Source organism: Lutjanus erythropterus, chromosome 4 (assembly GCF_056507025.1).
Source record: "Lutjanus erythropterus isolate fLutEry1 chromosome 4, fLutEry1.hap2, whole genome shotgun sequence".
Taxonomy (NCBI): domain Eukaryota; kingdom Metazoa; phylum Chordata; class Actinopteri; order Lutjaniformes; family Lutjanidae; genus Lutjanus; species Lutjanus erythropterus.
In genome coordinates this window covers 13,340,027-13,357,805 of record NC_139320.1, presented here as the reverse complement: position 1 = coordinate 13,357,805, position 17,779 = coordinate 13,340,027, and the positions used below count along the sequence as shown (strand labels likewise).

At 39.2% G+C, this 17,779-nt stretch overlaps 1 protein-coding gene across 1 annotated transcript; it reads right to left on the bottom strand.

The window, feature by feature from the left end:
- Nucleotides 1–1,451: 1,451 nt before the first annotated feature.
- On the bottom strand, nucleotides 1,452–17,480 carry prss59 (serine protease 59, putative). Its single transcript, XM_084717018.1, has 9 exons — nucleotides 17,268–17,480; nucleotides 16,347–16,528; nucleotides 14,973–15,205; nucleotides 13,252–13,387; nucleotides 10,826–10,940; nucleotides 5,297–5,498; nucleotides 2,827–2,917; nucleotides 2,475–2,677; nucleotides 1,452–1,768 (listed from the first exon to the last, which is right to left on the bottom strand). Exons 1-9 carry the CDS (start codon nucleotides 17,472–17,474, stop codon nucleotides 1,659–1,661), a joined length of 1,479 nt encoding a protein of 492 aa, XP_084573144.1. The 5' UTR covers nucleotides 17,475–17,480; the 3' UTR covers nucleotides 1,452–1,658.
- Nucleotides 17,481–17,779: the final 299 nt, after the last annotated feature.

Here is a 17,779-nt window from a genome sequence, read left to right as displayed (position 1 = left end):
CAACAAAATTTTAGTTACATTCTTATCATCAAACAAGACTAAGCTTGTGCTGAACAAGACCAGATGTGCATGTTTGTGTAACGCATAACCCATGCAAACACATGTACTGGTACCATTTCTAGGCAAAGTCTCTGGTGAAAAGTTGTGGCTTTTGTTTCATTGCTGCCTGTTAAAACATGATTCTCAGTAAGTTATGGAACCATCGAAATGCTTCAGTGCAAGACAAATGTGTGCAGTCACAATGGTGATGAGTTTACAGATAACTTTTGTTTTGAAATGTTCTCAAAGTTGCTGTGAATGTTAAAATTTCTCAAAATGAGATGCATTTGTCAAGAGTTGACCACAGGTAAAATTAGTCAATACTAAAATAATGCTACAAAAGGCAGTGGCATTGCATGCTGTGCCAAAAAGCAAATGTGATTATTTGTAACTGCGCATACTTACACATACTTTTTGTAGTTGTTGCTTTGGTACACAAGAAAATGTTCACAGACAATGAGAAATTATTGAGTGTGTTGCTCCTGGATAATGCTAGATGTTGGTTTCAATTAAAGGAGAAATATGTGATATATTTACTGCACTGAATCATAAAATGTTGATGAAGCTCAGTCGGTAGAGCATTTGCTTTGTGTACTGAGGCAATAAGTCCTCTGCAGCGGCCCTCCCCCATTTCCCGTCCTCACTTTAGTTGTTCTATCAAATTAAAGGCCAAACAAATTAATGAATTAATGCAGAATGTTTGCCACATAATTTAGTGTCCGAGCAATATGTTAATGGAGTGTAGCAGGCAGTACGGCAGAAAGTGTGTATTTTCAGAGCAGGAGGTTTTTGTTTGCAGGATGAAGGGCTTAGCTTTACATTGACAGACAATTGACAGAATTCTAAACAGCTGATCAACGTAGACGGAGGAACTTGTCATTAAAGAGGCAGTTCATCCCAAAATCAAAAAAACATATTTTTCCCCTGGCCTGTAGTGGTATTTATCCTTCTAGATTGTTTTGGTGTGAGTTGTGGAGTTTTATAGGCTGTAGGGTGGTCTGCTTTCTCTTCAGAATGATGGTACTAAATAGCACTACTTTCTTTCTAGTATAAAGAAAGTAGTTCTGGTAGATTCTACTTCAGAAATAAAAAAGTTCCTACATGAAGCTGCTCATATCAGGTCTGTGGATTATCTTTAGTAACCTTGTCATGACTTTTGGAAAGACACACTAGTTTTGAATTTTTCAGATGTATTTTTTGCTGCTTTGAGCTCCACTTTCCAAGTGCCATTTAGTCCCATTATACTGGAGAGTAGGCAAACATCTCTATGGCCCATATTTCCAACACCTGGCAGCTCACACCAAAACAGTCTAGCAGGATTAATAGCACTACATGCCAGAGGAAAGATGTTTTTTTTATTTGGGCATGAACTGTCCCTTTAAGAACTACCCAAAAACCAGCCCATGGAGTGGTTTTAGTGGTTCAGTCATAAAATAGCATATTTATTCAGCAGTTCAAAATTGTCTCATTCATTAAAACACTTTAATTTTGTACGTATTGATGCTTGTGTAAAGTGTCTTTTTATGCAATAAAATAAGCAGTTTTACTCCAATGTCAAAGGGACAAAGGAGGAATCAGTTTGCTTTGCAAAGCCAGCGATCGGCCTATTAGGCTGTCACTCATTGCTTCAACCACCGCTGGAGAAGTAAGAAGACGTGATCACGAGCCAGAGTTAGCTGGGGGAGATCCTCACTCCTGGCAGGGTACATGTTGGCACAGTGGGCTGTTCCTGGGTCAGAGAGGAAATATAAATATAAATGATAAACTGTGATTTTCAAGTTATTTGTTATGAGAACAGGTAATACACTGACTATCCACATGATAAACTAGAGTTGAACAAGTAAGTCACTGTCCTACTGTGAAACTGTTGCCTGGTTCCTGTATTGTAAAAACACTACAGATGAATTTCAGTCTTCAGTTAACTCAGTGACTCAACAGATTTTGGACCTGCTAATACTGTAATTCAACAAGTTCAATAAGGGTAGTTTGGCTCAATAGCCAGTGTATGAGCTACAGGAGAAGCCTGTCAACACGCCCTCAGTTTGGAGAAACAGCAGGAGTACCAGTGTTAATATTTTTGACCCACTATAATGTAGAAACTTGTGTATTTTGCATTCTGATTTGTCCAAAGTTGAAATTTGACATTTTGTTGGAGCAGCGGAACTACACAGGTGTTTCCAGACTTCCTCGACATAGTTGTCAAAAGTGACACTACATTAAAAAGTAGGTGTAAAAGTAGAAAAATTGTTAACATCGTATGGCTGCTCAAATTAATTCGCACTCAAAATGTGGGGACACCACTGCAGCAATGGTAGCTTGTTAACTTCAGGTATTTTGCTGGATTCATCTATGACATCCACTTTCTTTGGAGCTGTAAACAGAAAGTGAAGTTTCTAGTTCAGTAGGATTTCACAGGATGCAATTTTTTTTCTCACCTTTGATGAAAACAGCAGGCAGGTCGGGTGTGATATCCTGGGTGATTCCCAAGGCATGCCAAGGATCAATGGACCCATTGGGAAGAACTATTCTGGTGGAGCGAATGTCATAGCCGCCATAATACTCATTGGTCTGCGCCACAGCCTCCGCCAGCTGCTCAGCACTGACATTGTAGAAGTCTGCACACTGTTTCACATGATACCTGCATAAGAAAACACAAATAAGCAATGTAACATCTAATGAAACTCGAGGGAAAGAAAGAAACCAGTGTAAGGTGTGGAAATAATAGTAGGTGCAGGGATAAAAACATAATTATGGATTAGGCAGAGAGGGAGTGTTTAGTGTACTCACGCAAGAGGGAAACCGGTGAATGGTTGGTTGGGTGAATCGGTGCTCTGGTAGAATCCAAATTCAGTGCAGGTCTGGTAGACCCACTGTCTCCCTGACAACACACAAACACAAAATTTAGCCATGACCACATATTCAGCTGGTTCATATAAATCAAGGCACTAACAACACATAACAGTTAAAATCCCCAATTCCAAAAAAGTTGAGACGCTGTATAAAAGATAAATATGATGATTTGCTAATACTTACAATGTATTCCTATATTTAATTGAAGTCAGTACAAAGACAAGATATTTAATGTTCAATCTGATGACCATTATTGGCTTTTGTAAACACTATTACACAAACTCTTATTCTGAATTTGCCTGCAACATGTTCCAAAAACGTTGGGACAGGGGCATGCATACCACTGGGTACATCACGTTTTCTTTTAACAAAACTCAGTAAGGGTTTGGGAACTGAGGACACTGATTGCTGGAGTTTTGAAAGTGAAACTCTCCATTGTCATGTTTTGTGCTTCATAATGTACCATACAGTGTCAAAGGGAGACAGGTCTGGACTGCAGGCAGACCAGTCTAGTACCTGCACTCTTTTACTACAAAGCCACACTGTTTTAACGTGTGCAAAATATGTCCTGTTATTGTCAGGCACAAATAAGCAGGAGCATCCCTGAAAAAATAATACTGTACCTTTCAGCATCAATGGTGTCTTCACAGATGTGACAGTTAACTATGATGCCATGGGCACTAACACACCCTCATACCATCACAGATGCTGGCTTTTGAAGTTAGCACTTGCAACAATCTGAATGATCCTTTCTCTCTGTAGCCACAGGACATCCATGATTTCCAAAAACAACTCGAAATGTGGATTCATCAGAACACAGTACACTTTTCTACTTTCTGTCAGTCCATCTCAGATGAACTCAGGCCCAGAAGAAGTTGGTGGTGTTTCAGGATGTTGCTGATATATGGCTTTCACTCTGCACGGAAGAATCCTAACTTGCATGTGTAGATGCGGTGACAAACTATGTTTACCCACAACAGTTATGCAACATGTTCCCGAGCCCATGTAGTAATATCCTTTCCTACTGTATATACATGTGCCTGGGTTTTTATTGTACTGCTGCCTGAGAGTTCAAAGGTCACGGGCATTCAGTGTTTAGCAATTATTCATTAAGCCTCGCCCCTTACATGCAGAGATTTCTTGGGATTCCCCGAATCTTTTAATAATATGATATATTGCAGATAGTGAACACTTAAATTCCTTGTCATTGTCCTTTAAGAAACATTGTTCTAAAAGTGTTGGGCCATTTTCTATACTATACTGAACACTGGATATCTTGTATATTGAAAATGATTTGCAAATAGCAGCATTCTGTTTTTATTCCTGTTTTACAAGATCCTACCTTTTTTAGAATCAGTGTTTGTAGTTTAAAATGGATTTCCTCCAAAAAAGTTTTCACTTTCAGTTATTCAGTCCCAATTAAGAGAGGAAAGAGTGCAACAGAAACCCACATGACAGGGGGGTGGTTGGGGCAGTTTATGCAGACACATCCCAGTGGGTTTTTTAAGAGACCACTTCCTTTTCCAGTGATCCCCCTTTAGCCCTCCCACTCATGAAACTGAAGCTGGGAACTGGAACCACAGCCCAGGGCAAAGGTACAACATGGAAGAGAGAGAACTCGTTTTTGGTTAAACATGCAAAGTTGTTACTCAATACTGAGTGCAGCAACATAATAATAAAAAAAAAGAAAAAGCCATACCGGTCTACCTTCACACACACTGGATGTTTTAAAACCTGATTAAAAACATTGCCCAAAGAAGAAGAGAACATTTTCTTCCAGTGGTTATTTAACTGTTAACTGATGTAATTCCATTTTTGGTGTCCCTACTTTGCCAGAATATGACTTAGTCTACTTTTATTTAACTTTTCCTATAAAAACAAAAGCCTTTCCACAACATCCAAAAATGGGTTTGCGACATCATGACTGTAACCACATCACAAACTCAACATATACACTGTGAGAAAAAAAAATCATACAGGAAGTTAGTGAAGAGTTAAAACTCATATATGATTAAAACTTTGTGTATCTCTAATACACTCAAAGACACCCTTAAAGATAAGTCATGTTTATTTTTACAGCGTAACCTGGCCTGTGATTGTGTTTTATTCTGGGTTCCTGAGGCTACTGATGATGGAGAAATTGATGTTTCTCCTCTGCTGCAGTTGATCGCTTGTGTATTATTGTGGGATGACAGTGGAAAATTTCAGTATGACATCATACTGTTTATGCCAATTATTATTTATCCAAAGAACAGAAACACACCACCTGACAACCTACCAACAAAATGGAAATACAAGGTACAAAAATACCTGTTTTCAACGGCTATTAAAGTGATATTTTAAAACAGAATGCACTAGAATAAACTGTTTACTCATATAAAAATACCACAGTTCAGTTCATACCCACCTCCCCCTGCAGCTGGCCCATCCCAGGATGTGTTAGTCATGTCTCTGAGGTAGGTACTGAAGCTGGCATCCAGGCATTTCATGAAGAAGGTGTCCATCATGAGGCGAGCTACAGCAGCATAGCGGGCATAAGGTTCCCCCAGTGAGGTGTCACCCATCACACCACACAGCACCTTGATGGTGATGTTGGTGCCCACCACACCCTAAATTGACAGAACATAGCCACACCAAAAGAACGAGGGAAAAAAGTGAATTTATGACAGAATTAAAAACCAAATTTTAATCAAACAAATATTTTTCTCTTACCCGCAGTGCTATTAAACCAACTAGATTGTTTTAGCGTAAGAAAACAGTTTTCAAATGTATTTTTGGCACTTTGTCATGTAGTTCTATCATATTCAAGAGAAGGCAGACATCTCCATGGCCAATACCAACAAAACTCGACAGCTCACACCAAAACCATCTAAATGGATAAAATGCACTACAAGTAAGTATCCAAGTTTTAAAATTATCTGCCTCAGTTAGATAATAAATTGCAATTTATGAGTACTTTTTGTGGATGAAAATATTCCCCAACCCTTTATTATGATAGCAGGCACGAACTCGTACAAAGAGGCACTAAAAGATTCTCATTTTACTCCAAGGAGACAATGACCTCTCACAATATAGGATAAAAAAAAAGAAATAACTGTATTGTAAATGTTCTGCCTCCAGGGAGATGATTCGCAAAGTGATAAAAATTTAAATAAGTTCATCACTAGTCATACATATGTAAGTAGAAAGCTGATGAGGTCCAATTGCAGTGTCCTTGAGCTACAAATAAAGCTCAACCTGCCCTCTGCGCTGTTCTGGTCATAGTACAGAATAGTCCTGTTACCTGCTCTTAAAGGGATAGTTCGGATTATTTCATGTAGGGTTGAATGAGGCACTTATCAGTAGTCAGTGTATTACCTACAGCTGATGCCCATTGGCACGCCCCCAGTTTGAAAGTACATAGAGGGGCAGAAGCATGAAAGCGATGCAATTTGCTGATGTAGTTTAAGTGTACACTATATTTAGAATATTTTCACTGCTTTACTTTGCCATCAGACAGCTTTTTTTTTTTTTAAGTAGCTGAAGTACCTTTTCTTGCTGACCCTGTCCTCCTCCCTGCTTTTTCAAACTGGGGGCATAGCAACCGCCATCTACTGTAAGTAATATGCTGGCTATTATTAAGTACCTCATACAACTCCACTCAAAATAATACACACTATCACTTTAATACATTTTTTTTTAAAAGTAATGGGGAGACATCTGATGACAAGATTCAGTGCTCCTCCTGAGGTTTGTGCCAGTGAGCCACACACTGGCTCTCTTGCAGTACACATTATCTGGTTGTCGGAAATTACACATCCTCAAGGTCCAGCTTGGAGGCAGATGTGTTTGTTTTCCATGATAACAATAAATAAAACTTGCAGCCACCTAATGGACCGCTGTAGGCAAATGGTTAAAGCGTCACGTCACCCCCATTATGTTCATCATCCTCATCTCAAGGTTCATTTCATAGTTGTTCTGGATCTTTGTTGTGATCACAAACAGCTGTTTACTGCACCTCGTGGGAAGGTTTTTTTGTGTTTACTAACTCTTTAGGAATGCCACATAAAGAGGTTTACTTTATACATGTGGGCTTACGAGTATTATTTTAAGGTTGCTCCTTACTGTTTACATCTTCTTCACATTGTGGAGATGGAACAATGGTAATATCAAGATGAACTGATTGCAGGCAAGTTAGGAAGAAATCTGTCCTCTAAATCATAGCAGTTGTTGCAGGAACATAGTTACAACATAATTTTGACATTGTGACATTTTAACAACCTACCCAGTGAAATGAGTTGTGTTTCCACCAAAAAGTGGTGGTGGTATAATTAAGTCATTATACAAAGTACAGTAAATGTCACACAGAGGACAATGAACAGACATTGCAAAACTGTAATGTCACAGTGACACTGTTACAGCATCACAGATGATATGTCACTACAGCAACATTGCAGGGATGTACTGTGTTCATAGGGATAAATCAAAACTGTCTTGACAGGAGTCAAAAGGTAACCATGGCGATCCGTTGCTGGCCTACCAACCCACACTGTCCAATCAGTCCAGCACTGTGGTTGTGTACTGCCAGGTATAAACTGGGCTACAAATAAATTTAGCATTCACATGAGGGTTGGAGGAGTAAACAGGCAACAGTGGTTACAGTTCTTATATGGGAAATGAAAGCCTTGTTAACTCAAAATGACCCATGACTAGGTCTGCTATCCCATCTAAATCTCCTTGCATCTTCTGAGTAAAAAAGAGGAACTGTTAGTACTTGTTCTCCAAGCTGTGGCGTTACATAATGTCCTTCCGTATTTTATAAAGCACCCCATTGATAACCCCTCAACTGTGAAGCCACTGCTCTGACTCTTCTGATTGAGTTACACCTCGGCCCTGGTTCTTACCAAAATTCCTCAGTGGTACCTTAAACCTCGCAGCTTGCTCTATACCCGGCCCTTTGTGTCAGAGAGGCAGCTGCTGCCTGTGTTTGTCCACTGGTGCTGCGGACTCTGTGGCCCAATGCTCCTCTCAGCTCTTTTATAAGCGTCTCTTTAGCTTGGGGCGACAGGAAACCACAGAGACCACAGTGTCTTTTGTTACTTTTTCACATCAGCTTATTGGTAACCGGACTCACGTCTCCTCAAGGCACCAGGGGGACAGAGAGGGGATGGGATGAAAAAAGGGGAGGGGGGAAAAGGGGTAACTGATTAAAAAAAAAGGGGGGGCACCAAAAGGGAAAAAGAATTGAGACAGAAGTACAGTAACAGATAATGAGAAAAAATGTTGTTAGACACATTGTGTGTACTTTATCTAACCACAAGGGATTGTTTCTTGAAAAAGCTGTAAGATTTTCCACAATTCAGGACTTGGGCTGAGCAATTTAATTTAATTTAATTTATATGCATATATTCTTAGTATGGGATTTTTTTTTTACAATGTGACTTGTGATACACAATTTTCAAGATTTAAGGTTGCTTTTATTGTCTCCTGAAAGAAAAAAAAGGTCTTAAAGCAATTGCTGCACAGAAAACTGGCATTTCACACTAGGACACTAGGACACTAGTCCTACAACTAAGAGGACACTAGGACACTACAACTAAGAGCCGAGTCCCGCCTCTTTTTGCTGTGAGCTCCAATAACAATTGAGCAAGTTCAGCACCTGGCAGAACCTCGACCAACTTTCTCCTTTCCCGTTTCCTGAACTTATATAGTCACATGTTAAATTAGCTAAGATTAGCAAAACATCTGACAAAAACATTTAAACAAAACAAAACATCTGAAAACTATCGTAGCAAAACGCTAGCCAACTGTTTAGCTAATGTAATCGCCGAACACCAAGCTTGCTCAACTGTTATTGGAACACAGACCGAAAATGGGCGGCACAGAAAGGGTCAGGGGGGCAGTCAGTTATCTGAGCGATTTACAGGTCAAGTGTAGAAAAGACAAAGCAGGTACACACCGTGCAACGCTATCAGCACATCCACTCCTGTGCTCCAGACAATGAGCTGGTTTATTCAAACATGTGGTTCACCTGGACTTTGGACTAGGGCCAACTAATGCAGACATTTGTGTTCACGTATGCAGCTCCTGCAGCTGCTGGACAATTGCAGAGTTGCAGTGGATGTGTAAAGGTGGTTTGTTATAGGAACGCAATGCTAAATTGAGTACACAGGGTCAAATTGAAACAATTGTCTTTGCACAATAGGAGAGAGTTCAACTCATGAAAAGAGTCAGATACAATCCTAAAGGCCTGCTGAATAGTGCACTGCCCAGAAATCTTGGCCATGGTTAAGTGTTTTTGGAAAACAGTCACTCGGAAATTTGACTCAGTGATTCCTGATTCATGATTCAGCACCTCTGGAGAAGGGCAGGTTTGGAAATTTAAAAACGCCTGGTACATCTGGAGTTGACTCTTGTTTTTTCTCTTAACAGAAAATTAAGTGAAAATATAAGAGAAATTTAAGATAATATTGTTGCATGAGCGCCAATTATTATTACTACTACTATTGCCATTATCATTAGTAGTAGCAGTAGTAGTGGTGGTGTTTTTGTCATGGCTCTGGGCTTCCATGGGTTCATGTTGCGTTTCAGACAGAAGCTTCAGCAGCATCAGTCAAACTTGATTCATTCTTCAACAACCTAAAAGTCAAATCCTACTTCCTATTTTCCAATTCTCCCCTATAATATGTTACATAGGTTACAATAAGGGTTCCACTTCTCATATAGAGACAGAGAGAGCCTCTCACAGAGCAGCATCTCTGGGCCTCTCGCTGTTAAACAATGCCGGGTTTATTATGTTTCAGTATACTGCTGCTTGGGCCGTCTGTAACCCTCCTACACCTCATAACTGCCTTCCACTCAACCAAGACTGAATGCCAAGTCAACCCCTGACCTATAAAGAGTCTATACAAGCTCTGCCTTTATTCTGTCTCAGTTCAGCATGCCTATATCATGTCATAGGTGATATATTGTTTCTATATCAGATGAAGGTCGCCCCCTAAGGAGATTAACTCAACTATATGGGAAAAATTCTCTCCTCTGGTCAGTCTATAAAAATTGCAACCTGCCTTAAAGCTCAGCTGCAGGTATTTTCAACCTGGAATTCCTCCCTTCACATTTCTCTTTCATGTCAGTATATAAATATATAACTGTAGAGATGTGCTTGGGGGATTTTAGTGATTGATTTTTCAGTGCTCTTTGACACATTAGGACTGTACTGTGAGCCATGCCTCAAGCCTCAGTAGACCTTTAATGATGAAACTGGTTGAAATTTTTATTAATCAGCATGATTAGAAAAAAAAAAAACGTCTATATTGAAAATAGCTGAAATTAGGGTTCGGTGTGTAAGATTCAGAGATTTATTGGCAGAATATTTAAGAAATATATTTATGTTTCATTAGTGTATAATCACCTGAAAATAAGAATCAACGGGCCTTATGCAGGAAACCATTAAGAAAAATGTGGGAAAAGCTGTCAACATTATGTAATGACCTCTTTCTTTTAAATTATTTTATTCTTATTGACACTTTTTTTGTTTTTATTGTTCTGTCTTTTTCTACTATATCTTTGTATCTTTTGCTTTGTGCTTAATTTTGACTTTTTTTTTTTTTTTTTTGCTTAACCTTGTCTGAGCTCACTCTTTGCATTTTTCCTGTTATACTGCTTCCTAGGTACCCTACTTTTGCTTTGTTTGTCAAAGCAGTTTGTAAAATCTGCTTTTAAAGGTGCTAGCTAAATAAAGTTATTATCGTCGTCATCGTCATCAACATCATCACCATAAGTGTGGTATGCATTAAAGAGTTTTTATATCTCATTATGGTCTATATATTCTTTGTGAGTAATGAGTATTTATCTTGGTATGAAAACAACCACATCTAAAGGCAGCACAACATGATCAGTATCAGTATGTTTTATGATGTTTTACTGATGTTGTTGGCAGGCGTCTACTCTCTCTCACCTCAAACCCTCTGTTGTCTTCATTGTACTGGACCACATCCATGAAGCTGCCAGCCAGCGTTTCCAGGAAGTAGGCTGAGTCCATCTCTGTCTGGATCTGCAGTTTGGAGCACAAGCTGGAGGGTGAGGGGAGAGAGGAGAAAGACGGAGGAGAGGAAGCAAAGAAATAGGGAGGGAGATGATGAAGAGGTAGCGGGGGAGGAGGGGAATTGGGGGATAATGGAGGTGGAAGGTGGGGGAAACAGAGAGGAAAGTTAGACCAGAGCATGTTTTGGCATTTATATAGTGCATCTTGCCGTATTTTCTCTTTTCAATTATTCCTTGCACAACAACAAGCCACCACAGAGTGTTTAGGGCATCTTATGTGTGATAACCAACTAGACAAAACAAGTACACTTCTTCAGAAAAGCAACCACAGCGGATGTGTTGAAACAGAGATGTGGATGGACTGTGCTGACCTCTATTCAAAAGGTTCAGACTTATCTTTCAAAATACTGAATAAAAAAATAAGTGTTAGTCCTGCTTGCGGCGTGGGATAGCTCTAGGGATAACAATGTCAGTCAGTTCACTTTGGTCCAGAGTTAAACAAATCTTTGATGGACTGCCAGGTAGTTTTGTACAGACGTTAGTTGGTTCCCAAAAGACGTCTCCTTCTGACTCTGGTGAGCCCCCAACTTTTCTTGTAGTTCTACCATCATGTCGATATTTTTGGTTTTTAGTGAAATGTCTCAAACTACTGCACAGATTGCTATGAAATATGGTTCAGACATTCATGACTGAATGATTTCCAGATGATGAGAAAATGATTGAATATCTTAATATATTAAGATATTAGGGTTGACCAAATTTGACCAAGTGTTGTTCACTTTGTGAAAAAGACTAAGGTGGTAAAATTACAGTTTCCTTGACTATCTGTCAGACTTTTCCTGTGGTAAATTTGGGTAACATGCAGTCGGTGTGACATGATTTTAGTAACAATTCATCTGTCTATGTGTGTGCGTATGAATTTGTGTGCAGTGAAGGATACTTCCCTCATGATGAAATTGTGACGCAAATACTGTATCCTCTGAGGCTTTGTGGTTTGGAAACCGGACAAGGCTCCAGACCACTTTTGTGACCTTTTGTGCCTGCATGAGGACATGTCTGATGATCGGCAAGCTAAAATAAAAGATGTCCAATGTGGTCAGGGCGGTGCAGAGACAAAGACAGGGCTTCGGTGTGTCTCCATGGCAGTATTACTTCTATGAGACTAACCACACATTATAAAAGTCCTTTAAGCCTCTTTATTCATCATGTTGACTGACCTTACAGTCACTATAACAACCTAAACTACGGAAATATAAAACAAGAACAGAGACGGCCATAATGACTGCAGACGTAGCACAATCATACTAAGAATAACTTGATGCTTGACACCGAAAATGAAGAAGGAATAATGCAACAAGCTTGATTTACAAGCTTTCTATAGACAACGATTGTGGCGTTGACTACAATCCTATACTGAAGGGATGACATTAGCTGTCTTTGTGGCTGTGCTAATTCTGATATCTGCCCATTGTATTCCTCTCTGGAGTTGCTCTGACATTTCAGAGTCCCAGGCTCTGTCCAGAAAGGATCAAGGGACACTCATGAAGCTGTAACAGGACCTGACTCAAACCAGGTACCAAGACAACCCTAACTGCTCTTTGAACCTCTCGCACAGCTCCAGGTATCATATAGTCCACCTGTTCTTGGACTGATGCTGTAACTGCTCACATCCAACAGTGCAGTGTCTCATGCAGCACTGCTCGCTGTCTGAATAGGAGCTGATTTAAAGGAATAACTCCACATTTTGGGAAATTCAGACAGATCGTTTGGTTAATGTTGGTCTATCACAGCTATATCAGTCTCACTGTTAAAAAAAATCATACAGGAATTTAGTCGAACCAACTAATCTTTTCTCATGAACTTCACATAAATATTCAATGTTTATTAATTTAAGTTGTATCAAACTTAAAATTTCTATTGATTTTCTTTTAACTTGAAGTCTTTTGACTTGGAATAACGTACTGTGCAGAGTTCAATCAACTCATTAAATTAGGTTTTTAAAGAAACAGGAGCAGCATATTAGCAGATTTCACAACATGCATTGTTTGAGAGTCAAAACACAACGCGAGCCTGACCACACGCACAGATACACAGACACTTATCATAATTCTGACAAATCAGCGACATACCTTGTAAATGGTTGGCTGGTTAGCTGCTTGAGAATACATTTCTGGACTGAACTGTTAGATATTTGAAAGAAGTCTTGAATTGCTATTCCTACTTCCAGAGCTTTTAAGATGCCGTACATCATTCAAGGCCTCGGTCTGTCTAAACTGAGCAATTTTTTTGTAAATTACAGGATAGAAAGGGTATGAGTTACAGAGAGTCTAGACACTGTACTTGAAGTCTTTGGTGATGTTGTCATAGGTCTTGGGGTCCTTCAAACGCTCCAGCAGGGTATCTGAAGCCTTTTTTACCAGTAGGGGGCATTCTGCGTTCTCTGAGGCCAGCGAACGCCACACAACCTCCAAGTATTCTGGCAAAACATAAAGACAGGGAGGGGTGGACACTTAAACCTGGGCTGCTATAAAAAGACCACAATAATACACAAGATCCCCAGTTAAACATACAGGACTATTTTAAGACACTGTAAAAGCACCAATTCATCCTCGACGCAAAAACCCAGTTCTAGTCAAGTGCCTGAGAAAGTATTTGTTTGAGAGGGTTTCAGTGAGGGTGAAAGTGAAATGATGAGTCTCACCCGAGGTGAATTTCACAGTTTATGAAACACTAAAAGTGGGCTCTGGGAGGTTAAAAAACTCCACATTACAAAACCTTGGAATATTTCCACCTGGGATGAAAGCCAGCCTCTTACTGCTGACTAACCACTGTGTTTGGGAAAACACTGACTTTATGGTGCCATGCACTTGAGAGGAAAGATACCTGACATCAGTACACCACGTACACTTTTCTGTGTGTGTTTGGTCTTGGATATTTTCCAAGAGTCGAAGAGAATGGGGCTTGAATGTGTGTGATAGTGTCTTAAAGATAGCACGAGTGTGTGGGTGGAACAGCACAGATTCATGTTCAAAGTTTCTCTGACTTTGACTCCAGCCTGCAGCCTTCCGGAGAAAAACAATGGGCTCCGCCAAACACAACACAGACACAAATAGAGAGTGAACCTGTCCTCATTTTTGATCTGTCTGGGACTCTCAGACTGGGTTGCACTAATAAAGATTAATTCAATCTAAGATTAGATCTAACCAAAGTTAATAATAATAACATCCTACTTAAATCAATATGTATTCCGTAAAAAAATGTTGCACTGTTTGCTAGGTAAAAAGTTTGTTACCCTAGTTAGCCGACTCAACAGAGAAGCTCTAATTTCTCCTCTTTTGAGAAAAACATGCTGACCAAATTAACTAGAGTAAAAGAAAGAAGAAACATTATTTGAGTCTGTCCTATTACTTTCCTCAATGAAGTCAATCCATCTCAAAAAGACAGCCATTTTAAAAGTTAAACATTTGTTTGAGTTTACAGTTTTGGTGCAACATAATTAAATTTAATAGGTTTAGAGTACACAAACTGAACTTAGATTTCAAAAGAGCTTTAAATTGAATCTGTCTTAATTTTAAGTTAGTTCAAAAGTTTTGTGCAACATGATGTTAATGTAAACCATGATTTAATTGAATTTGAACATTAGTCCAGTTGGTGTGCCTCAGCCTTGCTTCTAAGACACTTAAAAAAATGGAAACTAAGAAATTTCAAAGTAATGCATCGTGTGTTACAGAGGAGCACACTATAGGGATTACAGGCAAAACATATTTCAAAAAGGATGTTTTCTGTAAATAAGGGTTGTTTGATGTATTATTTAAAGCCGAATTTAACAGTGAAAAATACAGTTCAACAAGCTCAAGTCATCCTTTTTGTGGCATCTATAGTTTAATTCCTGAGAGCAAATGTAAGTTAAATTTCCTGTTTTTTGAATGCAGTTTGGCATAAAACTCTGATCATCCAAAAAGGGGTGGCATACATCTTATATAAACAAGATTAAGGACGAATGTAAGTGTGTGTGTGTGTTATTTGTGTGTGTTGTCATGTAATGCAATGTCTCTTCATACCTGGGAAATTAACAGTGGCATAAACAGGTGCACTTGTGGCCACAGAGGTATGGACCAGGTGAGGATACTTCAGTCTGAACCAAGCAGCGAGAGAACCTGGGTACGACCCTCCAAACGCCACCCACTTCCTGTTGCTCAGACCTCGGGTCTCCGCCATCACAGTGCGGAAGTGTGCCAGGTCAGCCAACGCCTGGCGGCTACTGAGGAAACTCAGGTTGTCTGTGCTGAGGTCACTGAATGGAGAGAAGAGGAGGGAATTGAAATAGCAGTTTTAGTGACCATCCACAGTGGGTCCGTCGTACAGTCTGTGAATGCAAGGCTGCCATCTAGTGGTAGAACAGCTGCACCAACAAACACATGAAGCTTGTGACCCAATGGATTTTTGTCCTTTTGGTGATCTCACAGTATTGTGCAACCAGAATTACTGAAAGCTGTAAAACAGCTGTGAGCATATGTTGTGGTTGATGGTAATAGCTGCCCTTTGGCTCAGATCATACTGTAAAGTGACTCTTCTCCAATTCCCACTGGAAATTTGTTCCTTTTACAGTAGGGGACACTACAGTATGACAAATAAAACAGCCAGGGTGTAGAAGACCTGCACCAATCTGTTGTCTGAAAAGCTAGAAGGGCTAGCTAAAAGTTAACTAAACTTTAAATTGTTTATCAGATAGCTGGCTTGTTGAGGAAGCTTTAATGTCTCCATCATAAAACTCAAATGGATTGAGTTTTTGTGCAACATAAATACATTTTTAGGTTGAGAGTAAAAACTAAACTGGGCTTTACAAGGAGATTTAAACTGAATCTTCGCAAGTTTAAAAGTTTGGAGCAACATAATTTAAAGTAGCTTGTTTTTCTGGTACTGACCAAAGCGGTTAAGTCCACTTGGTTGCATTTGTTTGGATTTGACTTATTTTAGGTCAAACTGCCTGTACATAACCCAAAACAGATGTAAATCAGTGATACTAAACCAGTGTCACATAGAATCACAGGGACAATTTTAGCAAACTGCTAACCTGACAGGGTAAAGATTTTGGCAGTGGGAAGGATCAAACTACTATAATTTCTGTGCCTAAAACTAAAAATGATGAATTTGTTTGCACTGATTTTTTAGTTATAATGGGGGGGTTTAAATCATGTCTATCAGAAGCCAACAAATCTGTCCTTTGACGCACATACCTCCGCATTTCGGCTAATTACCTAGTGTGGATGTTGAATGGATTTGCAAGAATTGAACTATAAGTCTCTGATTTTACCTGGGAGTGTTATCACCTGCCTGTCTGGACAAACCCAAGGAGTAAAAGTGCCAAAGTTTCAATAAATGGATCAGAACAGGTTTGAAGTGAACAAGGATTAAATCAACAAGGTCAGACGTACGTGGTCGGGTGACTCTTTCCATAGAAACGATGTTCCAGCATGAAGCACAGTGCTCCTAGTTTCTCAGCGTAGATGAGCCAGGTGCCGTGCTGCATCCAGGCTGGATTGGCGGGACCCTCCCCACCTATCATCAGGAACACCGGACCACCCGGTCTGTAGAAGGTTTCATTTACAAAGTACCTCTAAGAGGAAAGAAAAGGAGAGAGTTACTGACAGTGGAAAAACCTACAGACAGGGGCAATAATATATCAATTAGCCTGTCACAGCTATATTGGTATTTTGGTACTTTTCTTAAAAGAACAAAATGCATATTGTTTTTATTTGTTAGCTTTACAGGCAGGATTTTGTGTATATTTGATCCTTTTTTTCAAATTCAGGTTTAATATAGATATATTTTGCTCTATTTGTGCTTTTTATTTATAATTATTAAAAATACCAGTGATAGTTGACTGTTTCAGTGCCCTGATGTCATTTTGAACAATTAACTTTATTATTAAACTGTGCCTCCATTACGTATCGTTGTTGCAGGTGTTAACCACTTTTGAGGGATCATTGCAACATATGTATTTATGTATATATTCTTCATGTTATATTGTAAAGAATATAGGCTGATATATCTATATTGGATTTTTTTTTAACTCTCCAATATCAGTATCAGACACGTTCCACCTGAAGGTGATGCTATTACTGACACTGTGTATTGTCTTCTTGTTTTTCAAAAGAATAATAAAAAACAAAAAAAATCTGCCTACCAAGAGGTTAAAAACTTTATGACAGATGCACATCGATATATTTGTCTAACTACACTGATAGGATCATATTCTAACCAAATGCAACATATTTATCTTTAAAGCTACATCTGATAAAAACTGGTAATTTTCCTTAATATATTTTTTCATAATAAGAGATACACAGACTTACTTGCTTCCACACTCTGCTGTCTGCACCATTGAAGTGATCCAGTTTCTGAGTGAACCACTGCTCCTCAAACGCACCTTTCCAGCTGCTGTCCTGCACTTTATTAAACTTCCTGAAGCCCTTAAACTGTCCCTCTGCTACAAGAAAGACGGACAACAGAAGAAATAAAGTCACTTTACACAGAGGAAACCTACACATTTCAAAAGCCATGTTGATTTAAACAAGGAACCTGCCAGGGGCATGTGATTTTTTTCCATGTGGTCATATGACTTCTGTTACTTCAGGTGACTTTTAAAACATGGGAGATTCGAGCTTTATACGCAACATTCCTATCCTCGTACCACTGTGACACTTTAAGGATATTCTTACATTTTATATATTTTTAAGTAAGCACGGTTGATCATTTCTATTGTTAGTATGTAATTTATCAAAATACTTACCGTATCTTTGGCTAAGGTATCTCCACATTCCAGCAGTCAATTTAACAGCAGCTTACTGTTCTGAATTCATTTAGC